This window comes from Trachemys scripta, chromosome 10 (genome assembly GCF_013100865.1).
Source record: "Trachemys scripta elegans isolate TJP31775 chromosome 10, CAS_Tse_1.0, whole genome shotgun sequence".
Lineage (NCBI taxonomy): Eukaryota > Metazoa > Chordata > Testudines > Emydidae > Trachemys > Trachemys scripta.
In genome coordinates this window covers 17054659-17082560 of record NC_048307.1, presented here as the reverse complement: position 1 = coordinate 17082560, position 27902 = coordinate 17054659, and the positions used below count along the sequence as shown (strand labels likewise).

General features: G+C 41.0%; 2 protein-coding genes across 3 annotated transcripts in view; one reads left to right on the top strand and one right to left on the bottom strand.

Annotated features, from left to right (window-relative positions):
- The window catches only part of KNOP1 (lysine rich nucleolar protein 1), a 17520-nt gene extending 17334 nt beyond the window's left edge, over positions 1–186 (bottom strand). Inside the window, exon 1 of the mRNA XM_034782771.1 lies at positions 76–186. The gene's annotated coding sequence lies outside the window, so the exon portion shown is untranslated. The remainder of the gene's footprint in view (positions 1–75) is intronic.
- Positions 142–27902, top strand: part of IQCK (IQ motif containing K) — a 99435-nt gene continuing 71674 nt past the window's right edge. Inside the window, exons 1-4 of one of the 2 annotated variants that reach the window (XM_034782776.1) lie at positions 142–279; positions 3040–3095; positions 5646–5784; positions 10434–10531. In XM_034782776.1, the coding sequence (XP_034638667.1) occupies positions 231–279; positions 3040–3095; positions 5646–5784; positions 10434–10531 (342 nt within the window). In that variant the 5' untranslated portion in view covers positions 142–230. The remainder of the gene's footprint in view (positions 280–3039; positions 3096–5645; positions 5785–10433; positions 10532–27902) is intronic. The other variant, XM_034782775.1, reaches the window with a different exon arrangement.

The window sequence follows — 27902 nt, the reverse complement described above, 5'->3', positions numbered from 1 at the left end:
CCCCCCCCCCCCCCGAGTCAGCACCAGCTTCCGGCCCCGCTCTCGTTCGGCCGCCAGCACCGGGAGGCCTCTTACCTGCTGACCCCACGTGCAACGCCTCCCCTCCCCCCTCCGCGTGTTCGCCGAGCCCGGGTGGCTCTGACCCGGAAGCGGAAAGCGGCGCCTGGCGCGGGCTCCTCTGGGTAATCTCCGCCTGCGGCTTGGGGGTTGCTTGGTAACCGCGCCCCTCCATGGCTGTAGCTCAGGGACCAAAGACGCTCTGGGAGCAAATCTGTGCTGGTGAGAGAGAACCCCCCCCCCCCGCCGCCGCTCCCTGTCACCCCTCGGGCGGGGCTCCCCCAGCCCCCCTTTCTGGGGCAGGGGAGAAGTGGAGACTCCCCCAAGCTTCCCTCACTAGGTTGGGGGGACTCCCCCCTTCGGAGCTGCTCCGAGCCTCCATCAGTGAGCTACGGAGGTGGGTTCACTGTAAGTCCGTTTCTCTCCCTCTGGGGCTGGAGGCTTTTGTCTGTCAATTTCAGTCATTGAAACGGTCTCGCTCCTGGTTTTTTGCATTCAAATCCCTCTCCTGGGGAGAATCTGGTTCAGCAGGGTTGCAAAGAACTGGACATTGGGGTGTCCCTTTGAAATATAAACATTAGACTGACCCAGCTCAAAACACTGCCACTGGTTCAGAAATCTAAACGAAAATACATTGTTCACAAATGCAGGACGAAAGGTTCAAATATATTTATTAAAATGTGTATATTGCTCTTGTGATTTAAATTGTCACCAGGCACTCCGATTAGAAATATAGCCTTGTATCATGCGCTGGTGAAGGTTTTATTTATTACACCCTTAATGAAGTGCTAATATCATTGTCTTTTGTATGAGAGTAATCTGCTTCCCAATTGAATCCAGCCTTCTGGTTTATCACAAGGGAATCAGTTTATTGCCTCATAAAAGCAGATAGGCAATGATATTGCAAGTGTAATTAACACAAAATTAATAAGCCTTGTTTTCAATTTCAACAATAGAAGCCTTTGTCGTGGTCATTCCCCAGCATCTGCAGTGGCAGCTGTGGCTACTAGGAATATTCAGGAAGTTGAGGAGCCCACACCACCAGTCATTTGATTGTACCTAAAGTTATCTATTTATTTATTTAGTATTTATAGTGCCCTACAGTGTGATAAGTGCTTTATATTAAATGGCCATTTTTAATCCTAGAATAAAATGCCACCTACCCTAACTTGACTGAATCAGTGGGTGCATACCATGAATGGAGGCCATAATGCCAGTTAAGGCACATGACTATAAAAATGGTAGGTTGGGTGGTTGCAGGCATGTTTTGCATCTAAGGCCTTCATCTTTAATTGTGTAGTGTGAGGGAAGATTGCAGCTTCTTCCCATAGTCCCCTTCAAAGTTAGTGGGGCTCTGCAGGGACACCTAGTTCCTAAAAAGAACAGGAGTACTTGTGGCACCTTAGAGACTAACAAATTTATTAGAGCATAAGCTTTCGTGGACTACAGCCCACTTAGTTCCTAAAGAATGCTGGATCAGGGTTTAAGTCTATAATTCCATTTTGGGTTTCTGATGATGTCAACTAACTGCTTAAGCATTAGTTTTAATGTCAAGATACCACCCCGAACCATGTATTTACAATTATAATGTAAACTTAGGTACTGAAGATATAATGCCAAATATTTTATTAAGATAATATTCTGTAAGATTTCAGTTTTGCTTCTCAGATCCATATATTCCTACTGTATGAGTAAAATAAACTTGTGGAAAGATTTGAATGGTTCATGTGTAGAAATCCTGAGATTTGTCAGAACTTTCCAGTTAGAGAACCACTGAAATCTCTTACTGGGGCCCTTTATTCTCTATTTTTAAATTTAATTTTATAAGGAGCAAAATTTCTTCTTGGTGGATCTTAACTACACTCTGTTGCTCTGCATGTGGCAGATCCAAGACCAATGAAGTTAACTGAAGTATTCCGTTTTATTTCAGTGGGAGTTGGGTCCAGCCCCATACCTTTGCAAATCTATCATTGACATCAGTAGGAGATCTGTACATATAGTGAGAGCAGAACACCTGAGTGGGTTTCTGCCTTTGATATGTATTAGGAACATTTTGCACTTAGGGTAAGTGGAACTGTTGTCTAATGGTCAGCACATACGGCCAGGATTCAGGACTCCTGGGTTCAGTTTTTTACTGATTCACTGAATAGTTCGCAAAGATCACATAACTTCTCTGCACTTCCATGTTTTCTTTTATAAACTGTAGATGATAATAGTTAGCTACCTCACAGGAGTTTAATTGTTTAAGGGGGTCCCCGATACACATCGGGATTGTGGTCTTGTAAAGGTCAACGGATACTGAAATGACAAATACTGGGGAATTTTTCCCCATAAAAAATAATGGCCTGGCCTGCCCTGCCTCTTCCTGCCTCCTCTCTACTCCCACCCCGCCTCTTCCCGCCCAGTTCCAGCCACTGTTCCTAGTGTACCCCAACCCCCTCGCTCCCAGCACCTTTTGAACGCTGGGGGAAGCACCCAAAGAAAACCACGCAAAAAGTGAAGCGACAGATATGCGGATCGGGACCGATGTGAATTGGAACACGTTCCCCTATTGATAAGCGACGGTTACGCAAAACGACTGATAAGAGGACCCCCTGTATAAAGAGCCTCATTTGAAAAGCACTATTGCATATAAGTGAAAAGTATTCTTAATTTCATGCAAGCATCCTCATTTTATTTAACAAACATTTTATAGTCTTAAACTATGCCAGATTGCTTACTTAGTACAAAAAGCCTATTTTCAAGAAAGGCTTCCTGTATCACTGAAAATATTGTCCTTGATTCTTCAGGACAAGTAACTCAGAAGTTCTCTCATTTTAATAAATTAGATTTTGTGTTAAGTATTTGCTTATCATACATGGTTTATAATTTTTGCAAATGAAAGTAGCTTTTAATAAGTAATATTTGTTTGTATGTTTTCAGAAAAATCGTTATAAAGTCCTTTTGACATTTGGTGTGGTGCTGGGTTTTGTCTTGTTTTAGAGTACGAAGCAGAGCAGCCTCCATTTCCGTATAGTCCTGAATTAAAACAAGATTCTGTGAGTACATTTCAAGCAAAAAATCTGTATATGGTATGTCTGAAAATGTGCATCTATTTCTAAACGGGAAGATTAGGTATCCAAAATATCTCCAGATTCATTTGATGAATATGTGACCGTGTATTTAAAATTTCTCTTAAGTGTCAAATGCAATATTCCAGAAATCACTGCTGTTCTTTAAAGATATTTTGGTAAGGCTGCTATGCCTAAATTTAGATTACCAGCTGTGTTTTGGTTTGCACATTGCGCTGTCCCTCTGCTCTGCCTGTCTGCTTCCTTCTTATGAATAGGCAGGATATTGAAATACGCAAGCATCTTGTTCACTGGATTCCTGCATATTTCAATACTCTCCCTGATCGCAAGAATGAGGCAAGTAGGCAGAGTAGAAGACTGGTGCTCTGTTTTCACACATGTGTCATTGTTGCCTTACTCAAACTCTTGCTATTGCAAAGACACACAGATCCTCACATTTATTGTTGGTGTATCACCTGGTGGTGAGTTTGGAATTTCATATACAGTACTTTGTGCTGAATCCCTCAGTTTGGGAAGCTGTTTTTTGTTTTCCCCTTCCATATTTAAAAAAAAAAAAAAAAAAAAGTTACAAAAAAGTGGACCAGATTCAGGCCTACTACCATAGAACCTCAGAGTTACGAACAGCTTGGGAATGGAGTTCAGAAGTCTGCAATGTTTGTAACTCTGAACAAAGCATTATGGTTGTTCTTTCAAAAGTTTACAACTGAACATTGACTTAATACAGCTTTGAAACTTTACAATGTAGAAGAAAAATGCTGCTTTTAACTGTCTTAATTTAAATGAAACAAACACAGAAAGTTTTTTTTAACTTAGTCTCTTTTTTAAAACTTTCCCTTTTATTGTTTTTGTAGTTTATGTTTAACATGGTACTGTACAGTATTTGAGTTTTTTGTTGTTTCTGCTGCCTGATAGCTTACTTCCAGTTCCAAATGAGGTGTGTGGTTGATCAGTCAGTTGATAACTCTGTTATTCATAACTGAGGTTCTACTATATAAGATGGGCATCTTTGCATGGTCTCTATTTGGCTAAGTATTTTTATTGTAGGAAAACTTTGGGCCTGTTGATGTCAACAGTGTTCATAAAACTTAAAAAAAAAAAAAAAAAACTTTGAGCCCTTGTCTCAAAAAGAACTGCATGAGCAGGGAGATAAATCATCACAGACTCAAATACAAAACTCATTGTGTAAAGCACCAAATTACCCCTACAAAATGATCAAAAAAACAAAGTTTGATCAGCCTATTTTGGCTGTTTTCATTTAAACTTGCATCTCATAGCTATATTGTAGCCTACTATACATCAGTTAGCTTACGATATTAACATTTTATATGAATATTTACATAATCTAATTCTGTGCTAAGCTGTCTAGGATATCCTGTTGCCCTAAGTGAAAATAACACCGTTATAGTATATTAATTTATGTAAAAAGAATAGCAAATTCTGATGACTGTGTCATTAGCTTGGGAGTAATATATCTGTTTCCCTGCAATTGTATCAAAAACATAGTGCAATGACGTGCATTTATATATTAATGAAGTTCTGTTAATTCTTTAATAGGATTTGTTTATGAACCTTGCGTGTATTAAAAAGAAGCCTACTCATGCCTGTTTTATCGATACGCAATGTATTAGGGGCCCGATCCTACTAATATTTTCTTCAGTAGAGCAGGATCATGTTCATAAACCCATCTGAGTTCTAATATGCAACAGTTTATTATGCCAAATTTTGATAGCAAATTATGACAGTGATGCAATAGTGTTGGTATGAGGTGTTTGCCTTCCTCTTTCTAAACATTAGGGATAGGTCACTGTCTGATAGAGTGATATTCTTGTCCACTATAATCGTATCTGTGTTCCTAGAAACACAGATCAAACTTTGGGCCTTCAGTCTTGTTAGTCTCATTATTTTGTCCAATTATGATTTTTCACAAGCTGTGTGACTGCAATGTTTTTCATGCGAGAAAAATTCAGGCTTGGGTTTACATCAGCTTTGAATTTGCCTCTCTGTATTTTGTTTAAAAACACACACATTTCAATCTTTTTTTATTTCTTAAACAACCAAAATAATTCCAGGATACAAAGGCAAGTAGTGTATGCAAGCAATTGAATGAAAAAAACGTTAGTAAGGAAAATATTTCAATTTTAGTTTCCAAAGGGGTATTATTTATTGACAGTTGAGTAAAATACATTTTTAAATTGTTAAAATCCCTTGACAGTGCCCTTTTTAAGACAACTGTCCTAGCCTTTCATATGCATAGCCTCCTACATTTGGATATTTTTAGTGCACTGCAGCCTAGATTTGCCCCCCCCCCCAAAAAAAACAGACTTCTCTCTCTGTTTAAAGTATTCATGAAAATAGAAACTGTCCAGCCCAAATATTGAAATCAGTTAATATTTTACTTATTGTAATTCCTTTTTTACAAAACTTCTGTTTCCTCTTACACTCAATTTACCTGAAATATATTTATGAAGGGAAACCAATCTGGATGAGATATTTGTCAAGTATGTTTATTTTTAACAGGTTTCTTTGGATACAGGAATTTTGCAGCCTTTACATACAAAACAATTATATTCAACTTCTACTGAATGTTCCATTGCCCAAAAAATATCTTCCTTACCCGCGCTTGCACCGCTTCCAGCAGCACCTAATCCAAAAACATGTAAGTAATGGTCTGAAAGAATATATTTACTTGATAAGGAACAGAAAGGACGTAAAGAAGGTCTTGTGAGTACAGGCAACCTGGGCCATGGTACAGAGGATAAGGTCTCTTGATACAGTACATCGGGGTGGGCACAGAGCTATATATGGCTAATATTACTGACCATAGACAAAGACCTGAAAAAGAATATTTGGGTTTATATGAAAGGGGTCCTCCTGGGCCAAAAAATAATTTAGCATGTACGCTGCCTTCCATACCACTTTGTATGTTCTAGCAAGTTTCTGCACAGAAGGTCTGAAATAAGACATGACCCACAGTATGTTGGGCTATCTTGAAAAGCTATCCTACCTTTGAAAGAGTGCATATACTAGCATATTAGGGTACACCCTGTTGTGATTATTTAAAAGTTTAAATTAAGAATTTCCACAGGTTTTTTTTATTTGAGATTCTCATGACTGGTCCCCAGTACTTCAAACACATACCCCACTTTGGGCCCATGTGTCCTTCCAGAGTCATATTGATATACTCTGCAGGCATTAGAAATGCCTTTGTTTGTAGGATTAAGGGCTTAATGTATAGTTGTACAAATCTATTGAGGACAATTTTCCAACCCTGAATAGTGACTTTTTACTCAGCTGTTTATATTACAACTAGGCTGTCGCGCAGTTAATTGAACTCTTAAACAATAATAGAATACTATTTATTTAAATAGTTTTGGATATTTTCTACATTTTCCAATATTGATTTCAGTTACAACCACAGACTACAAAGAGTATAGTGCTCACTTTATATTTTTGATTACAAATATTTGCACTGTAAAAAACAAGTGATAGTATTTTTCAGTTCACCTCATACAAGTACTGTAGTGCAATCTCTTTATCATGAAAGTTGAACTTACAAATGTAGAATTATGTACAAAAAAATAACTGCATTCAAAAACAGAACCATGAAAACTTTAGAGCCTACAAGTCCACTCAGTCCTACTTCTTGTTTGTCTGAGCGATTGGCTGAACAAGTTTGTTTACATTTGCAGGAGATAACGCTGCCCGCTTCTTGTTTACAATATCACCTGAAAGTGAGAACAAGCATTCTCATGGCATTGTTGTAGCTGGCATTGCAAGACATTTATGCGCCAGATGCACTAAAGATTCATATGTCCCTTCATGCTTCAACCATCATTCCAGAGGAAATGCGTCCATGCTGATAACGGGTTCTGCTCGATAACCAAAGCAATGCAGACCGACGCATGTTCATTTTCATCATCTGAGTCAGATGCCACCAGCAGAAGATTGATTTTCTTTTTTGGTGGTTCGGGTTTTGTAGTTTCCGCATCAGAGTGTTGATCTTTTAAGACTTCTGAAAGCATGCTCAGTCTACACCTCATCCTTCTCAGGTTTTTGGACAGCACTTCAGATTCTTAAACTTTGGGTTGAGTGATGTAGCTATCTTTAGAAATCTCACATTGGTACCTTCTTTGCGTTTTGTCAAATCTGCTGTGAAAGTGTTCTTAATACAAATAAAAAGAAGAACAGGAGTACTTGTGGCACCTTAGAGACTAACAAATTTAGAAAAGGAGGTTTGTTAGTTAAATTTGTTAGTCTCTAAGGTGCCACAAGTACTCCTGTTCTTCTTTTTGCGGATACAGACTAACACGGCTGCTACTCTGAAACCTGTCTTAATACAAATGTGCTGTGTCATCATCCAAGACTGCTATAACATGAAATGTATGCAGAATGCGGGTAAAACAGAACAGGAGACAGACAATTCTCCCCCAATAAGTTCAGTCACAAATTTAATTAACACTTTATTTTTTTAACGAGCATCATCAGCATGGAAGCGTGGCCAAAGCATGAAGAGACATACAAATGTTTAGCACATCTGGCACATAAATAATTGGCACTTTTGTAGCCAGCATTGCAATGAGAACGCCTGTTCTCACTTTCAGGTGACGTAAATAAGAAGCAGGCAGCAGTATCTCCCGTAAATATAAACAAACTTGTTTGTCTTAGAGATTGACTGAACAAGAAGTAGGACTGAGTGGATTTGTAGGCTCTGAAGTTTTACATTTAGTTTTTGAGTGCAGTTACGTAACAAAAAGCTCTACATTTGTAAGTTTCACTTTCACCATAAAAAGATTGCACGACAGTACTTGTATGAGGTGAACTGAAAAATACTATTTCTTTTATCATTTTTACAGTGCAAATATTTGTAAGAAAAAAAATAACACTATAAAGTGAGCACTCTCTACTTTGTATACTGTGTTGTAATTGAAATTAATATATTTGAAAATGTAGAAAAATATCCAGAAATAGTTAATAAATTTCAATTGGTATTCTATTGTTTAACAGTGCAATTAAAACTGCATTTAATCGTGATTAATGTTTTGAGTTAACTGCGATTAATCGACAGCTCTAATTACAACAGAAGAAAGGCAAGTATTTTTCCCTTCTAATCTTAAGGTCAAATTAGTTTCAGTAAGATAACTATATAATTGAGTCTGAAAATTCCTTTCAAAATATAGTCCTTTGCGCATCAGTTTCTTTTCCATCTGTGTTCAGACTCTGAATCTTTCTTCTTCCATTTTTATCAGTCTGGTTTCAACTTTCTGAAATTCACATAGAATCTGTAACAATGTTTTCCTTTAGATGTTCTGCACTTTAGCCTTTATATTGTCTTTCAACCCATCACCTTTCTTCACCTCCTTTTCTAAGTTTCTTCCCTTTCTTCTGTTCATTGTTTTCCATTGCTGGCAGTGAGAAGCAGTAATATCAAAGGCTTTTATATAGGGTGCCCTTCCAATTAGGAACATTTTCAAGTGGTGTCTGAACTGGATTAAGGATGTGAAGCAATGAACAAGCCTTTGCTCCAGATATACATTGCCAGGAGACCACCCTTTTAATAATTAATCTGTATTTGCCACATTAAGACAGGAATATTTACTGCAACAGCAGCTGAGCTCTCGACTGAGGACAGCACTTCAGCTGGTTAGGGCACACCCCCCCCCCCAAAAAAAAAGTTCTGTGCTGATTTCTGAATCACTCTGATCTGATGACTAATAAAAATTGTTCCACACCTGATGTAAGTTTATTTTATAATGTACAGTGCTCCATAATACTTCTTCTTAAGGTCTTTAGTACAGACGAATTTTAATCTTGAAAAGAGTTCACTTTTCTCAGTGACTTCGGTGTCTAGATTATGATTTTCAAAGAAGCAAAAGAGTTAAATGCCCAAATCTCATTGAAACTCAGTGTCATTTGGACACACAAAGCCCTAGGCACATTTGAAACTCCAGCCTTTGGAATTTGGAATGTATTTGGTTCCATTTCCAAGACTGGCATACAAGGTACCCAATTTGTGTCTAGTTTGGCTGCATATTTTATGGACAGTTAAGACTATTAACACCACCATGGCTAAACAAACAGGACACACTTAAATTATTAAAATAATTTATTACTATCAAGCATGGGATAAGAGTAAAACTTGTTTAGTTGTTATGTCGTTAATCAGGATTTTTTGTGTGTGAAATTAGCTACATACATTGTACTGAAATGCTTCTTAGAAATGGCTTTCTTGTTTGATTTAATTTATCTAACTTTGAGATCATAAAAGTCAGAAGAAAAAGTGGATCATATTCTGCTCTTGGCTAACCCAGTGTAAATCTGGAGTAATTCCAATGAAGGCGATGGAATTACAATGGCATAAATCCAGAGTAATCCAGGGCAGAAATTCACCTGATTAAAACAAATGTCTGTGTATTTACATACACTGGACCATGTAATTTGAAAGGTAATCATTTTGGTCTTTTGAGTTAATTTTTTTTCACCTTAAAGACTGAAGCTTGTGTTTTCAAAAGTACCTGTCATAGGCCTAACTCTGTGCTCATTGAAGTTAATGGGATCTTTACCATTGACTACTGAGAGCAGAGTTAGATCAACACTGCATGCTTTTGAAAATTTCACTCTTAAAATTCTCCCCTATATTTAAACATGCTTTCTGTTTCAAGGAGCACAACCATGAACTGGGTTTGTTGTCTAAAGCTAAGTGTTATATCTACCAAGCTGGAAATCAAAGTCCAAATCCCATTTCAGTCTCTCGCTTCTAAGGCCACAGGACTGGCAATCTAGGTGAGAAGCAAAACATCAGAACACCTAGCAGTTCTGCCTGCTGACAGATCAGGAGCCACACATTGATGGAGCTCTGATGGCAATTCTGTTTGTTTTTCTTGTTCCTGGAGGGGTTTATTCATGATGACAAAGCCTGTGAAAAGTAGGTGGGTAAGAGAGGGAAATCCATATGCCACAAAGTGAAGATTTGACCTGGCCCTCCTCCTGATGCCTAGGAGTTGAATTTTGTGATTGACTACAGTTACTCCAGTTTCTAAGGGAAAGCAAACCAATAATGGGTGGATATCCTTCATGGAGAGGGGAGGAGAAAGCACTCAGTTTGAAACTTATTCAAGTTGATGTATTCTTTGTGACTTAAGAGGAGTGAAATCTGTGACTATCTAAATTGAAAGAATCTGTGTTTTAGAACAAGCTGAGATGATACTGTTTAAAATTAAGGCTATTTGATTTATTTCAGATGAATGTTCCTCTTTCTCCAGACTAAGTTCAATCTGTTAATGGGAAAAAAAATATTGTTTTGTCCAGGTTCTCCTCGAGAATATTTGGAATATTACATATTTCCAATACTTCTGCCGGGAATGGCTGAACTTCTGCATCAAGCAAAGAAGGAAAAGTGTTTTGAGGTCAGTTCTTAGTTTTCAAGATGCTGTTTCAGGATTCTAAAGGGTTTTTTTAATCCACTATCTACATTTCATTATTTTGTCTTTTACAAACTGACTATAATAAGATAAAATAGTGTATTGTATGTCATTTTTAAACTGAGTTAGTTTTGAATAGTGTACTTCATAAACCCGATCAATATGACAAGCCCTACATTATGCCTTTTCCCATAAAACTCTTTCTGAAATTTCCAATTGTATCTAGTCCAGCTAGCTATCAAGCTTCAGGGGGAGGGGTCACCTTTCTAATTAACACAAGGGGCACTCATTTGAAGAAAGAGAGAAGATTATAGACTAGAGCAGCTGCAGATAAGGAATTTACATTTAATCTACTACAATAGTTATGAAAATTCAACACACTGCTCGATCATTGTAACTCTGTTGGAATATTGTCTTGATGATTTTTTTTTTTTTTTGGCATGTTGGCCTTTTGAAGTTTTGTGAAAAATACTACTTATGTACACTATACAATTAAAGTATTTGGTTTCTCTTATAAAGACTGGGCATTCTGGCAAGATTTATTTGCCACATATACAGTTTTATAAATGCTTCCATACACTTTTGTAAAATTGTTGTTCTTAATTCAAGTCAATTTAGTTATAGCAATCCAAATTCTGCCTTTAGTCACACTCTAAAAGTAATATTTGCTATGTTCTTCTGTCTGATTAATTGTTAATGTGCCTTTCATCAAACTTTTTCTCCCTTATGTGTAAATGATTTGTCTGATTTATTCACACAACTTCAAAGGTGGCAAAATCATATAAAAATACATTAAGATTTTCTGTTGAAAGATACATACCAAATGTGTTAAATCCGTGTTTCTCAACTGGGGGTTACAGGATGGGTTAAGGGGGGGTGGGCAGCAAGCGGGGCCAGTGTTAGGGGGTTGGAAACAGGGCAATTGTCTGCAGCCCCATGCCACACAGGGCTCCACAATGCTAATGTACATAAAGCCTGGAGCCAGGAGCCCCAAGCAGGGCTGAAGCCCAAGCCCGGTGGAGCTGAGGGTAAGGGATCACAATTTTTTCTAGTGGGGGTGGGGGTCATGATATTTTTTTAAGTCCAGAGGGGGTTGCCAGCACAAAAAGGCTGAGAAACACTGTTTTAAATTAATAATCTGGAAACAAACCAGGGGAGTGTTAAATATTCAGACCCTAGATAGCAAAGCATGCAGTTCAGACAGTTTTGCTATCCAAGCTACTGACACAGACTTCGTATTAAATATATATATGTGCCAGATAACAGACACAGTGGAACAGCTTTAAAAATGTTTGGTATGCAATTACATATGTAGAATTAACCATTGACATATGCACACTTTTGATGCAGCCAAAAATACATTACACTTACCACACTTGGCTGCTCCTCCCAAATTTGTCTTCCATGTTCAGATCTTGTTCTTCTGTGTAAATAGCTTGCTTCAGTTTTCACTAAGACTTCACAAGGTTTGAGTGTAGTTCTAAAATCATTAGTTTTTAATAAGTGAGCAGGTTTATATCACCTGCGGTTGACACTCTTGATGGAAATGGAAAATTGTTTTACTGCATGTCAAAATACTTCGTGAGCACTATACATTCGTGCCACGATATTTATAGTGTCTAGCTTAGAAATCTATTGATATATACAGTATTCATCACATCATATACAAGACCAGTATTGAGGTTTTTTAAAGAAAGGAAATCGAGACCACCTCATAATATGAAAGAATTAAATATTTTTAGGACAGTTGAGCAGTTAATGTTTACAGTTGCATAGCTTAGGTCTGGGATTTTGGTGTGGGGGGGTGGCTTGGTTTTTTAGTTGAGACACGTTGGAAAGATTCAGTGTTGAATGGTCCTCCAATCCATATTTCTACTAATGATATGGTATTTTAGTATGAGGGCAGAAGATTGTAACAGAAAGTGTAGGAATACTGGCAGTTTTAAAATCCACTGATGCTTTTTCTTAACAATTTATGCTACTCTATTAAAATGTGATTAAATGCATTTTAAAGACCTCATTAATGTAATAGTAAGAGCAAATAGAAATCACTTAAAGATTAAGATAAGCACTGAGAGAACCCCACACTGTAACAAAGGTATAGTTATTATGAGGTATGTAATAATGAGCTCCTTTGAGTCAATAATTAATTAATCCCAATGATTAAATATGTGGTTTTTAGTAAACAAGCAAAATAAAGTATCCATGTAGGTAAAGTTGGTTTATGTTTTCTATAGGAATGTTTACAAGAAAGTAACAAAAAATACAAATACAAACTGTAAGTTATATTTGTCTGTAGTGCACCTTTTTACTTGCTATATTAGGAGTTGTTTTGGTTTTTTGTTTTGCCTTCTTTCTCACAAAAATTTGCACACTATCAAAGATAAACTAAGTTATTTTGGTTGTAAAAGGGAGTAACGTCATGTTGGTGGGGAGGGAAAGTTAGGAAAGCATGGGTGTGTCATATGACAGTTGCCCTCTGGGACATCATTTTTTGCTCTTTTGGAATAATGTTAGCAAAACAATAGCTCTTGGTAACCATATGCATGAATACTAGTGTTACTTTCCATTGCTGACCAAATGCTTAATACTTGGACAGTCTATTTTCATATCTATGAATGCATGAATTCTAACTGAACCTTGCCTACTTCAGCTAGCATTCACATAGCCAAAGCATTATTCTTTGTTAATTACAAGCAAAGTCTACTGCGTAACTTGCATAAAAATGTTTTAAATGATAACTAGAACCCCTTTCTAATATACAGAGAGCAATGCAATTATTTTCTTGAAACAAATTCAGTGCCTTACTTCTGCTTTACCTTTATTACACAGATCCTCTTGTGGATTTTTATACATTTGTGGTATTGTGATTTAAATATAACATGCACAAGTTGAATGAAATTATTCTTGGTATAACAATTGAGGACCAAATTTTCAGCATTTCACAAATGTGCCTGGAAAAATGTGCAGCTACAAACATATTTACATATGTAAATTGACAGTCTTGCTTATAGTAACTTACTTTGCATATACAATGAGGTCTTGTGTGTGATTATACATGAGGCCTACTGAAAATGTGGTCACAATTCACACATTATCACAATGTACTGTAGGTGTCTGGCTATGCTGGAAAAAGGACAGGGATCTACTGGATGTGGTTTAATTAGGCTGAAACTTTATTCCTAAAAGTCTGGGGATACTCGGCAGATAAAATTGTAAAGGACAGATAATTACATAATCATTTACATATATCCCAGGGACTGCTGTGAGCCCTCCTACTTTCCCATCCTGGTCTCCAGCCAACGCACTGCTGGGACCTCACTATTCCCCAAATGAGGGTTAAGGAGGACTACAAAGTGGTGGGGATTGACTCTCTGCCATATCAGTCATAGGCGTCCTAAACCCACCCTGTTTCCTCTTCTTTAAAGAATATCTCTAAATCTTTTCCACATCCATTTTATCTGATCACTGTATCCATTCCCTATGGAGTACCTGCACTGGTCAGCCGGCACAAGGAGACACCAGCATTTAGCTTGGCTGTCTTCCCCACCCCCACATACCTAGATGGGTTCCCAGACATCTGATGCGCTCTTTAACATTGGCCAAAAATGTATCAGCTCCCAAGTCAGACAGGTGGACCCTATTCTGCCTGAATAACTCTGGTGCCGTGTATGCTATGTCCAGATGGAAAAATTAGCAACTCCCGTAGGCTACCTATGAATTTAGCCACCTCCCTGTTTGCATATCTCCTAACCTTCTCTACCGATGGGAGCTTCACTGTTCTCTGCTACACCCTTCATAGCAACATGTCTGACCACACAATTTTTACTCCTGGAAAAAGTTCCAGGATCTGCTCCAAGTCTCTCTTAGCTCTGACCATTAAATCTACCATTATACACATTCACAAACCATTTCCCCACAAGATGAAGCACAATCATATCTGATGCCTGCTTCCGGGCCATCATGGTGTACAGCAGGGGCATCAGCTGGTCCCATACCATGTCCCTCATGCCATGCCAGCTCAGGACTGCTTCATCCCCAAGGACCAGCTGCGAATCTCCAGGCAACCTGGAAGCCCATCTATGTGCCCAGTAAACAATACTGTGCCACAGATCCATGTGGTCTGCTGGCCCATCTGCAAGTGCAAACAAAAAGGAAAATTAACACTGATTCCCTACCACCAGTAGGGGTCTCATATACATATGGTATGCTTCAGAATGCCAACGCTGAATTGTCCCATTTCCCAGAACAAGCTGGGCTGCTGCTGTTGCTGCCCCAATCTTGACTGAGTGGGAACCAAATTCATGTGCTGGAAACCACAGCCTCATCAGTCCCTGTCTTAAAATTGTAACAAACCGGTATGCTGTGAGGGAGCTCTCATCACTGTGAATAAAGAGAGACCTATCCCTCCCTGGTCTTATTGCCATGTATGCCCTCACAGCACCCACAGGGCAGATCCCAGGCTTGTCCCCTTTCTGGAAAATAATGAATTCTCTCTGACCGCCTTGATCCATCTTTGACCTCCTCAAGGTTAATATCACCTCTCCAAATGTATATCCATCAATTCCAAACCCCTTCCAGAAGTATCCCTGCAGGACTCAGGCACTAGCTTGCTGATCCCAAAAGATCCAAAAAAACCCCCAAAAACACTACCAGGAATGAACAAGGCCATCTCTTGTCCACAACGACATATGGAATCTAGGAGCCACACCACATCCCTGAACATATTAACAATGATTGAACAACATGGATCCTCCCAAGGGCTGGTGCTTCGAGACCACCCTGCTAGAAACCTCTGAACTAAAAACCCGCTACCAGGATCTGGGTCACCGTTCAGCCTACTGACAAACGTAAAGCCCAATAGGCGAGTGGAGATGGTTCATGATGCAATTGCCAGGTTATTAACAACACAATGTACTGCAGCACCAGGTCCTCTGTAAATGGTCATATAATTGGCAGCCCTCCAACTCCTGAAATTGCACAAAATCATTACAACGTCTCTCAGAGCTCCAAAATGTTCATGGAACCTCCGATCTCTGTGCTACACTGAAAGCCATCATACTCCAAGGTTCCACCAGGCCAGCAGCATCCATTTGGGTTTCTTGCTGGCTGTAGTGCCAGCTCCTGAAATCTGTCCATCTGAAAATGAGACAATGCATTTGCTACGTCTTTATCAACCCCCACACATGTTTGAAAAAGAAAGAGATGTTAAAGCTTAAACATTGTACAATAGCTCTCACCAGCCTCATAACTCTGTGTGATCTGGAGGACTGGTGGTTGATAACATGTACCACCGCCTTGCTGTCACACCAGAAACACATCCTGTTATTAGCAAACTCCATTCCCCAAATGATCACTGCCATCAAAATTGGAAAAAGTTCCAGGAACGTTATATCCTGCACTATCCCTTTTGGTATCCAAGTGGAGGGCCATTTCTGGGCACACCACCTGTTTTGGTAAAATACTTCAAAACCTGTACTTCCTGAAGCATCTTAGTGGATCTTTAAATCAGCCTTGAGTATCCAGTCCTCTCTCTAGAATGGCACTCCATTAAAATGGCTCAGAAACTTTCTCCATACCCCCAAATCCTCCTTCATTTCTTTAGTTATTCTTATAATATGGTGAGGTCTTGATATGCCTGCAGTGGGATCTGCAAGCCAGAAACCAAATGCCTGCCCCAGGGCTACCGCTCAGCAAGCAAAGTTAAGATGTCCAATAATAGATTGCAGCTCATGGGGGTGTAACTTTCTTTTCCACTCTAGCCCTACTAATTAAGCCCTACACCTTCTGAAGCTTAACCTGAGGGTGTCAAAATATACCCACCAGTGTATCTTGCTTTGTCCCCAGATAGGTCAACATAGTAGAAGGTCTTTCCATTTTATCCTCCACCAGTTGTACCCTCAATTTTTTAGACAGAGCCTGAAAGGCATCCATCAGCCTTACACACTTATCTGAATTCACCTTGCCCATGAACAAAAGGTTATCTAAATAATGCACTACCTGCTGTAAACCATCTTCCTGCACCACTGCCCCATGTAGCACTGTTCTAAATTTCTCAAATGCAGAACAGGATATTGCACATCCCACAGACATAGCTTTATCAAAATAAAACTCTTCTTCAAAAGAGAAACCCAAAAGGTTAGTGTCAGAAGAATGCACTGGAAGCTGTCAAAAAGCAGACTTGAGATCACGCGTGGCCATCACCGCCCCAGGGCTACAAGGCCTACTCATCTCACAGCCTCATCAGTGAAGGAACAGTGAACAGAACACAAGGCTGGGTCTAGTCCATCATTAACTGAGCTACTGCATGGGTATGACAGGTGGAGAATTAAGCAATACTTGCCCAGAGCCTTTTTAGGAACCAAAACTAGGGGAGAAACCAGCAAGTTCTATATAGGTAGGTGCTTGAATGTCCCGCTACCCTCTTCTTTAATTTTAGGAGTAATCTTTTTCTTTATAATATGACCCCTTCCCACTAAGGACTTTAGTTTTTGGACATTACATGACTTCTTTCCCCTCTAAATCCTGAAGTAAACACATCCTGCAAATATGCCCCAGCTGTCTTGTTAGGGAAATCCCAAAGGAGAATGCTTAACACCTCAAGTTTAATGAGAGATAGTGCCCTTGTCCAGCCCCCATTATCAGCTCATTCCCCCACCTGTTATTGCCCCTTGGCCCTCAAATCTTGCACCCACGGATCTGCAGGTGGCATTTGACTTACCCCCCATTTTGTTTCCATACTGTGGCCTTCCCTGACTGCTGTAGCAGTTGTGGGCTGCATGGGCCCCAAAGCACATTTTGCAAGCATGCCTAACTTTGCAGATGCTCCAAAAACATCCACTTTCAATAAATGCCGAGCAAATGTCATTATGCACCTCGGGCATCTGGTGAACTTGTGGTGGAACAAACAGGCCACTGTCAGTGTGAAAATCAGGCCCCCATGGTATCATCCCTTTAACCACAGCATATGTTGCAATGTGTCCCACTGGATCCCTGTTTGTGTTGCAGCCCTCAATCTAAACTGTTCGTCATAGTTAAACCAAGCCCTGCCCCTAAACATATTATATGCCCATCTGATTATATTCATATATTTGAATAATCCTGGGCTTCTGTCTGGGTAAGCCTCTGTAATAATGCCCGCATATATTAAGAAGGTGGCTTCCCCAATTTTCCTATGTTCTAGCCACCCTTGGCCATGTCATGGCCCTGCTTGCTCTGCCCTGGCTTACTTTCTGTCAGCACCTCCCTGTGCAGCAATGATAATATGTATATATATTCACCTTTCAAAATGTTATCTTTAGTAGTACCAAGCAGGTGAACTCCTATCGAGTCAGCCACCCCAGCTTAACCATACTTGCAACTGACCATTGGGGCACCTTAGTGCCCTGTTGCCCCCGGTCAGCAGTTTCTATCTCTCAAATTCACATTCCTATCAGTGGGTGAGTTAAAGGGTGCTCAACAACCTCCCTCTCCCTGCTGTGGGCTTCCACCCCCTGGTGAGGGTCCTGCCCTGCCTGACTATTGTCTGTCCCCCAAACTCGAGCTCATGTTGGGTGTTCAGTACTGCCACCTCCGGACCCCCTCCCCCACCCATGAAAGCTCCCAGCTGCTGCAATACCTGAAGGTTAGCTTGTTACAGTTGTGTAATGCCATTAGTCTCTATAGATGATGTGTATAACCCAGACATTCCTGACACAATTCCTATGACATCAGATCCCTCCCATAACCTACTGGCTAGTTCTGTTACACCACTAGTTTTGGTGTCTCCTGCCCTCCAGGGAGAGAGGGGAAAGTGGCCACCTTCCCCTTCCCCGTTTAGGTCCTCCATGTGGAGAATTGTGCAAGTTCCCTGAACCCCCAGTGAGGTACCTGTTACAGTTACACATTGCTGCATTGCAGGGAAGGGAATCACTTTCACACTCTGCTCCTGCAACCTTCTTCTGGGGTTGATTACACTCACCCCTGCCAGTCATGTGCTCCCCTGTTCTGAAATCAGTTTGTTCAAATGTCCTGGCTCTGGGCGACCCCCTACACACTGTAAGCCTTGTAGTGCAGCCTGTTGTCAAGGGTCAAGGAGGATGAGGATGGAGTGCTGGTTCTCAGCTTTGGTTAAGATGAGGTCATTAGAGAGTTTGGCAAGAGTGGTTTGACTGGAGTGTGAGGGGTGAAGGCAGCACTGGAGAGAGTCTACGATGGAACTGAAGGAGAACTCCAGACAGATTATAAACCATTCGTTCAATGAGCTTAGAGACAGAAGGGAGATGGGATAGTAGCTGGAGCAAGTGAGGTAAAGGATGATATATTTTTTTTTAAATGGGAGAGAGACTAAAGCATGCTTGTATTGTCAGGGGAAAGAGCCAGAGGATAGTGAGAGGTGAAGGAGAAGGGTAAGGGAAGGATGGGGATTGGTTTGAGATAGATCAGGAGATGAGATGGAAGGAGAACACTGGGGCAAGTGATGGCATTAGAGGAAAGTAAATGAGGAACTTCTGCATCTGTGACAAGGAAGGAGGAGGAAAAAATTGTAGGAAAGTCATGTTGTATTTTGTCACTTTTCTCTCGAAAGAAATTGGTGAGATCCAGTGCAGAGAGAGAAGTGGAACAGGAGTTTAAAATTTTAAAATAGGCTGTCGCACTATAAAGTCCAAATAAATAATAGGAAATTCAACAACATTAGTATTCAGAATAACCAACTGCTGGGTGTATTCTCAGACTTCAAGCTGATATGAATATAAAAATAGGTTGCAAAAAACGACATTTTTAGATTAGAGATGAAAGAGACCATTATGTCACCCAGGGTCTCCCCCTGCTGAAGCAGGATTTTTCCCTATGGTATGTTTTCTCGTGCTTTGTCCACTCTGCTTTCTGTTGTTGCCAGTGTAGGGACTTTTTCACCTCTTCTCACTTGAGAATTGAGTAATGCATTCATTTTTCAGAATAAAAATTTAACAAAGTTTAAACATTTTTATTACCATTATTCTGACATTCCTTTTCAGGTTGTATACAAATAGCCACAGAAAAGGGAGGTTACAGCTGGACCTCTGACAAAATATATTACATTAAAAAAGTACAGTATATACAGGAAAGTGAATGGAATTGTGGTCACGATGAATTCATCTAGACATTAACAATATTTTTGTCCTTAACACACAACGTGTAAGATAAAGAATGGAAAATGATTCCCGTGTATAAATAGTTTATAAACACATCTGCAGGTTAACAATACACATTGTGCAGACGTTTCCTGTGTTTGTCCTGATCAGTGCAGCATAGGAGGAATGTGCCAGGAGCAGGTCAATTTATGTCACTTTTTTCCTTCTAAAGGCAGGCTATTGTACAATCACCAATTTCACTGATTAACACTGATAGCAGTTGCATATTGCAGTGGTTTTCAAACTTTTTTTCTGGGGACCCAGTTGAAGAAAGTTGTTGATGCCTGCAACCCAACGGAGCTGGGGATGAGGGGTTTGGGGTGTGGGAGGGGCTTGGGGCTGGGGCAAAGGGTTGGCGTGCGGGGGTGAGGGCTGTGGGGTGGGGCCAGGGATGAGGGGTTCAGGGTGTGGGAGAGGGATCTGGGCTGGGACAGGGGTGCAGGCTCTGGGGTGGGGCCAGAGATGAGGGGTTTGGGGTGGGCTCAGGGCTGGGGCAGGGGGTTGGGGTGCGGGAGGGGGTCAGGGCTCTGGGCTGGGGCCAGGGATGAGGGGGTTGGAGTGCAGGAAGGGGGGGCTCAGGGCTGGGGCAGGGGATTGGGGCACGATGTTAGGGTGCGGACTTGCCTCCGGCTGCTCCCGGTCAGCAATGCAGCTGGGGTGCACCATGGACTGCGCTGCATCCTGGAAACGGCCAGCAGCAGGTCTGACTCCTAGGCAGAGGCGCGCAAACGGCTCTGTGTGACTCTCGCCCGCAGGCACCATCCCCCCAGTTTCCATTGGTTGGTTGACAGCCAATGGGAGTGCGGAGCTGGTGCTCAGGGTGGGGGCAGCACGCGGAGCCCCGTGCCCCTCCTCCCTCCCACCCGCCTAGAAGCCAGACCTGCTGCTGGCTGCTTCCAGGGGATAGCGCAGTGTTGGAAAAGGTAGGCACTAGCCTGCCTTAGCTGGGCAGCACCGCCGACTGGACTTTTAACACCCCGGTCAGCAGTGCTGACCAGAGCAAGGTGACCTAGCGCCTGACATACCGTGACCCAGTACCGGGTCGTGACCTAGTACCGGGTCATGACCCACAGTTTGAAAAACACTGGCATAGCGTATAAAAACCTTATAATGGGCCAAATTCATCCCTCGTATAAGTCCACTAACTTTAATAGAGATACACCAATGATGAATTTGGCTGATTGTTTTCAGTGGTGACTGCACCACTGTTTTGATTAGTTACTCTTATAGTATTCATTGCAGAGGAAAGAGTAAATTACTTCAAACAGAGTGAATGCTAGATAATTAGTACCTTCCTGTCAATGAAATATAGATTTTACTTTCTAAAACAATTCACTGGGTCCATTAAATAGTGTCTAGTTTAATACTATGACTTAGAAAAACCATGGTATAAAGAGATCAAGCCAAAGTCTGCCGGTTAGTTTTAGGTATAATCAAGATCAGGATTTGGCCCTCTGGATAAGATGTTAATTCGTGATGACCTAACAGAAAGCTCTCTTGTGAAGGAGCTGGCCTTTTAGAGCTCAGAACTACAGTGTTCTCATGTTCTAGGAACTGCATCTGGTATTGTCGTGACAAGCCCAGGAAAACTCCTCTGGGAGAATTCTTTGTTTCTGCACATCCAGATGCTGGAATGGAAATTAGCTGTATGTGAACGCTGAGAATTTTGCTGTGAAGCAGCTCTGGCCTGATAACGTTTTACCATTATGTCTTTCCCCCCACCAGTTTTCTAAAATACTGTTCAAACTTTCCTCTCTCCCAGGGCCATATCTGTGTGTCAGCATATATGCTTTTTTATGCTGTGATTCCTGTGTCAGGTAAAGACCATGGCATGGGCCACATCATACCTTCCTATGGGAGGGGAAGACTTACCAGGAAAACATACATGGAATTTCCAAGGTATCATCCCTTTCACTTGCGGCTCTAGCTTTTAACCTCAGATCTGTGGCCGCTTAGCCATATGGATGCCCTGAGTCTTTCACTTTGGAGAACTAGCCCTTCACTGCTGCTCCTGATCCCCTCTCTTCCATTGGAACATTCCACTGGTCCCCAGTTCATGTCTTTGCACTAATCCCCTACCCTTTAGGAGAAGCATATGATGTACAACAGCTTTTTCTCCGTCTGCCCATACCCTCTAACGCCTGTGGCAGCTCAGTTGCATCATATTCATGCAGAGGAAGGGAATCCATGGATTTGGGATAAAGGGGTAATATGGCAAGTAGGCTCCACTCTTTCAACTACAAAATCTTCAGATACATATCTATTGTATTTTCCCAGGCAGAAGGCGGAAGCACCTTCCTTTGGTTCACTTAAAACTAGACTTGAAAAAGCAACAAACACTCTGGGAGCCTCCTGGCTCTACATCCCTGGATTGGGTGGATTCTGAAAGAACACTTTCTCCTTGCTTAGAGTCCTTTCTTTGTTTAGGGTTATGGTGGAGCTTAGCTGGAGATTCTCTATTTCAGCTGGCATGCTGAATAGCTTTTCCAAGGTGGGGAAGGCTGTCTGCCTTGTTCCCTTTGAATGGAGGTAAGCCCTTTCCTTCTTGATTGTGTATGGAGTCTTAGTGTGGGTTATGTACACATCATAGATTTCACCTACTCCCTTCTCCCAAAGACCCCAAGCCCCTGAGTGCACCAAGCAAAAGCTACACTTTACACCTCCCCCAACACACACACACATCCCTTTGCAGGACAGAAATGGCATAATGTGGCGCCATCCCTGTTCTGTTGCATCTTGAAAGACTTAAGGTAGCAAGGACAGATACCACTTCATGCACCAGGCATATAGGAATTTCAGAGGGACAGGGTCTGTGACCAGTGTGAAGTGGTTCCCGAAGTCATAGCGGAGGGCCTCAATCACCTTGACAGCTAAACGCTCCTCCTTAGTTGAAGAGTAGGCTTTACCTCAAGGAAACCGCGTTCTACTTCGGTAGGCACTGAGTGCCTCTGTCCCTTAGAGTCTTCTGAAGCTCCCCCTGGGTACTGCAGATCTTTACGACACCTAATGCAGGGCAGTACCTAATTCGCACCATCAGGCTCTAAGTCTGTGCTTTAAAAGCAAATATGATCCACCATCCATGAACATTCATTTATGCTGTAGACTACAGGTGCTCTGTTTTATAATTATTGTTTAGAGCCCCTAGAATCAATTATTCAGGTGAAAAACGCAGTATCATTATAAATATAAAATCACCTCTATTTAAAGATGTTTGTGTTCATTTTATTTTTTTAATTCATAAAATGTACCTATTATCACCTGTAGGTACATCTACATAAATTATAAGATTGCATAAATTGAAGCAATATACTAACACAATGCTAACTGGGGAACGCAAAATGCCCCCGCCGCAAAAGAAAATGTAAAGCCCATCTCTAGCACCCCTTAGACAAAAATGAGGTCAGTTTTGAAGGTCAGCAAACTTAAGCTCTATCAGATCAACAGGGCCTCAAATTCCAGAACTGAGAACTGCCCAACTGAGAACACCCAGTCTGCAGACCTTGGACGTTCAGGTTTGTGAACGTTTAGAAAGAGCACATCTGCTTCTCTCAGCTGTTAGGTTGGAGCACAGAGAGACAATCGCTAGGAAAATGAGGATCCCAGTCAAAACCCATGCTTTGAATTTCACTTGGAAGTGTACACTGTGCAGCATTGTGTAGTGTAAGTAAACAGCCACACTCTGCACAAGTCTTTAAGGCTAGTCCCAGGCAGAGCACTCTGCAAAATCCTGTCTGTTGGTAACTGTGGGGCGGTCTGCATTAAAGAGTAAACATCACCACTTTTTCCCCAAGCAAAATTTAAAAATTGTGCTCTTGACAACTTCTGCTCCCTCTGAATCCAAGAGCACCTCGGGATGCCAAGCCAGCTGAAAGGTGGACTAATTCAACAGGCAGCCTTCATTGGCAAAGTTCCTCTTAGTCCTGGGATGGATTTCAAAAGCTGTCCTACACTTGATCAATAATACACCACTGCTCCTATGAAGTTTGCAAGGTGAGTTTAAGGGGTGCAAACTCAGCTCCCTCTGCCCTAAAAGATTTACAGTCCTGGCCCTTTAAAATTCTTCCTGTGCTGCCAAGGAATGTCTGGGGAAACCAATCTGTCAATTTTCTGGTTCACAAGCAAAGAATAATTTAGATTGTAACCTCTTTGGAGCAGGGACTATTTTTTTGTTCTGTGTTTGTACTGTGCCTAGCACAATAGGGACCTAGTCCATGACTAGCATGGTAATGCTGATAATAGCATTGCTGATTAGAGGAGGAAGTCATGACATTAGCTGTCTGCAGCAATTTGCTCTTTTGAGGGCAGAGGAAGAGAAAGGGAGCTCACAGAAGGTGTCTTTTCAGGAATAGCTGCAAATGTATTAGGAACTGCAAGAGCATTAGTCCTTTTTCGTAAGTCCAGTGCATCTGTCTGCTGCTCCCAAGGCCTGGCACAGAATTCTGCCAATTGGTCCTGAATGTTGCTTGCTGCATTTGGCCCCGAGTCATTAATTCTGCCCTATGTTCTCAGTTCCAGCTATAAAATCCTGGCACTAGTCCCCTAATGCTGGCTGCTGCTTGTAATCTTGATTCCTGAATCATTCCTGCTGCTTCTACAGCTAGGTAGAATTCCTAGCTGTAGAAGCAGCTATTCCTGTCTAGTGGTGCTCTTAGGGCCGAATTGCTGTACATTTATAGGCTATGGGAGTTTTGCGGTTGACTTCAACTAGATCATTATTTGATCCCTAGTCCTTAATCTTGCATTGCTTCTCGTTCTGTGTCCTTCACCCTAGCTGTGTTCACTTGATCTTTATCTCCAAATGTTGCTTTTGAGCCTGTGCATTTAGTTTGGGAGGTTGCACCGCACATAGGGCTTTATCCCTGAATGTTAGTAATGTGCAGTGTATTTGTGGACCCAGATGTGCACGTGCTTTGCGAAGGTCACACAAAGTTTCCACATCCCTCTCTGGACCACCTAACAGATAATGCTTTTAGCTGAGCAATGGCACAATACTTTGACTGTTCTGTGTGTGCCTGGGTATGCACAACACGTCCACGCTGGCCCCAATCAAAAGAACAGCAACATTTCTTCCATTTTTTTCTCTGCCTCAGAAGTGATTCAGTCTCTCGGCGTGCCCCTTACATATGAGGTTGCTTGCCCATTTTAATAGTAGCTCTGGCAGCACTTGCTAACTGTATGGAATGAAACTTCAAAACTAAATAGCGCTGTAAATACCATTAGAAACAATGCATCTGCTGTGAAAAGAAAAGAAATGTTGTCATTATGCAGTTTGTTTATGGTTAGCTAATTTAAATGTTTTTCAGAGCATTTACTTAAGATGCCTGCTTTCATTTCCCCACAGTTATATTTTAGTGTTTTCATAATGCTGTCTTTTAGAAAGCTACAGTGTGTTTGAATTGAATAGTAAGGTATAATTGAAGAGAAAATAAACTTTCGTTTTACTATTGTGTATGGCAACAACGGAACAGCTTGTTTATTAGTGTCTAGTGCAAGTGCAATAGAGCCAGCCAGTATCTTGAGTAGAAAAGTGGTGTGTGAATTGCATAATATTTGATTGCATTAAACATATAAAAGCAAAAGTTTCAATTATGTATCCTTTTTATAAGTACAAAAGTCACCTTTGTGCATGCATATCAGTTTTGGTATGAGCTTTAATGTTGCCAAACAATCTAAAATTATCCTGGCCTAAAAACATTTTTAATGGAGTCACCCAGGTCCCTGGATTTCAGATTATACTGTTTGTTTTTATAATGCTAAATTGAATGTTTAAATACATACATTTTTGCTTGGTTTGAGGTTTTTTGAACATTATTACAAAAGTTAAAAGGGTAACTTCCAGTAATGTCAACCCCAAGTATTCAAAAGTCATACATAAGTCAGACCCCCAGAAATCATAAGATTGGCTGAAAAAATGAGTTTTTCAAACTCAAAAAAATGTTGAGTTCTTTTTATTTACCTTCTGTTTTATTTTTAAGCACTTAAGGCTCAGAATTTTCAAGCTTTTCCCCTCCCCCAACCATAAGGGCTAGAAACGTATTTACTTGTTAAATGAAAGTTGAGATTCTCACATGATCACTTGTCTCCAGGAGTTGGGGCTTCTAAGAAAAACACCAACTATTGCAAGACTCTCAGAAAAACCCTTGAAAGTTGGCAACTCCTATTTCAACGATACTTTACCTGGGGGACTGAAGATATAGGACCAGAGTGTCCCTGGCCATAGTGCTGTTGCTTCTTCCTCCAGACACCACAGACAAGGTCTAGAGACAATCACAGTCTCTATGCTCCTTCTGTTTTCCTATGGATGCACAAATTTCCCCAAAGTGGGGTATGGGCCTGCTCCCCTTCACACCTGCCTGCCTACTGAATTGGTCAGGTGCACTGGGGCAAGTAGGGTGACCAGACAGAAAATGTGAAAAATCAGGATGGGGTGAGGGGTAATAGGAGCCTATATAAGAAAAAGACCCCAAAATCAGGACTGTCCCTATAAAATTGGGACATCTGGTCACCCTAGGGGCAAGCAGCTTGGCATGATTTAAGCACAATGCCTCCTTCAGCTCCATTGGATTGATGCAGGTTCACACTATCTCCTACATACAGCTGTGGTTCAATGCTATTATCTTGTCCATAATAGGGGTCCAATTAAAAAAAAGAGAGACTGGAGTCTTGTGTATCTACTGGTAAGGTTTTGTATGGAAAAGATTATTAAGTTTTCTATACACAACAGCCAACATTACTTTACAGATTAGATTACTTTTATTTTAGATTAAGGAAAATAACAACAAAGCGTGGACTAGATCATGGGATATTCTGGATGCCCTCAACTTCTACTGATTTCAATGGGAATTGAGGGTGCTAAGTATATTGCAGGAACAGACTCATGTGGCTGAATGCTGCCATCAGATACGTAGATGTAGCTTCCTGTGCCCTCTGTGGAGCTGTGCTTGATTATACTGGTGCTGAACTTGGCCTCTTAATTTTAAGAACAAGGCCACGAATTCTGCCAGGCATACTTGCCAGCTAGGTTCTTGGGACCTAGCACATTCTACTTACCATCCTTCCTGTCCTCCCTTGCCTCAACAATGTCAGATTCCAGTGAGCACATTGGAGTTCATAATATACGTCTCTTGTCTCCTGTTATAAGTGAATGGTAGAGCATTTTGTTCCAGAATTGGGTAGTGTGTTTCTGAATCCGTTCTTTGTGTGTGTTTCAATCATTTGAACACTTTGATGTGCCATGTTAATCAAAAGTGAGAAAGTATTTATATCAAAGTGAAATTCTGTGATGATGATGAAAAATGTCAGTCATAAGTAGGTTAAGGAGACTTTGTAAGAACGAGATAACACCTTTGAATACAATGTACAGTAATATACAGCAGTTTCTTACATCAAATCCATTAATTCCTTCAATCAAAGAAACCACCATTTGGAAGGAATGATACTGGGAAGGAATTTGTTATAACTACAGTGCAACAAGCATTAAGATCCTAGTGTAAATGTCAAAATGGACAAATTTCCTTTACAGTAACTCCTCACTTAAAGTCGTCCCAGTTAACGTTGTTTTGTTGTTATGTTGCTGATCAATTAGGGAGTATGCTCGTTTAAAGTTGTGCAATGCTCCCTTCTAACGTCATTTGGCAGCCGCCTGCTTTGTCTACTGCTTGCAGGAAGAGCAGCCTGTTGCAGCTAGCTGGTGGGGGCTTGGAACCAGGGTGGACCAGCAGCCCCCTATCAGCTCCCCACTCCCCTAAGTTCCCTGTGCAACAGCTGCCTGCAGTTTAGCTGTCCCCTGCTCCTGCACCCCGCTTATCCCATCTTCCATAGAGCAGGGGGGACATACCAGGGCTCAGGACTGAGGGAGCTGGCAGCAGCAGCTGCGGTCTCAGCAAGCTGATCTAATTAACAAGGCAGTGTACTTAAAGGGGAAATGTGCATATCTCTTTATCACACATACTGTGTGTGTCTCTGTCTGCGATGTCTCCCCTCCCTCCATTCCTGCTGCCTTGTAGAGTGTGAGAGTTAACCCTTGAGGGCTCAGCCAATTGCTAGTTCATCATTGAGCAGTGAGGGAAATATCCCACCCTCTGACTCCTCCACCTCAACCAAGCTTCACAATCATCATCACTGTGTACCAGTATTAAATTGTTTGCTTAAAACTTATACTGTGTGTGTGTGTGTGTATATATATATATATATATATATATGTC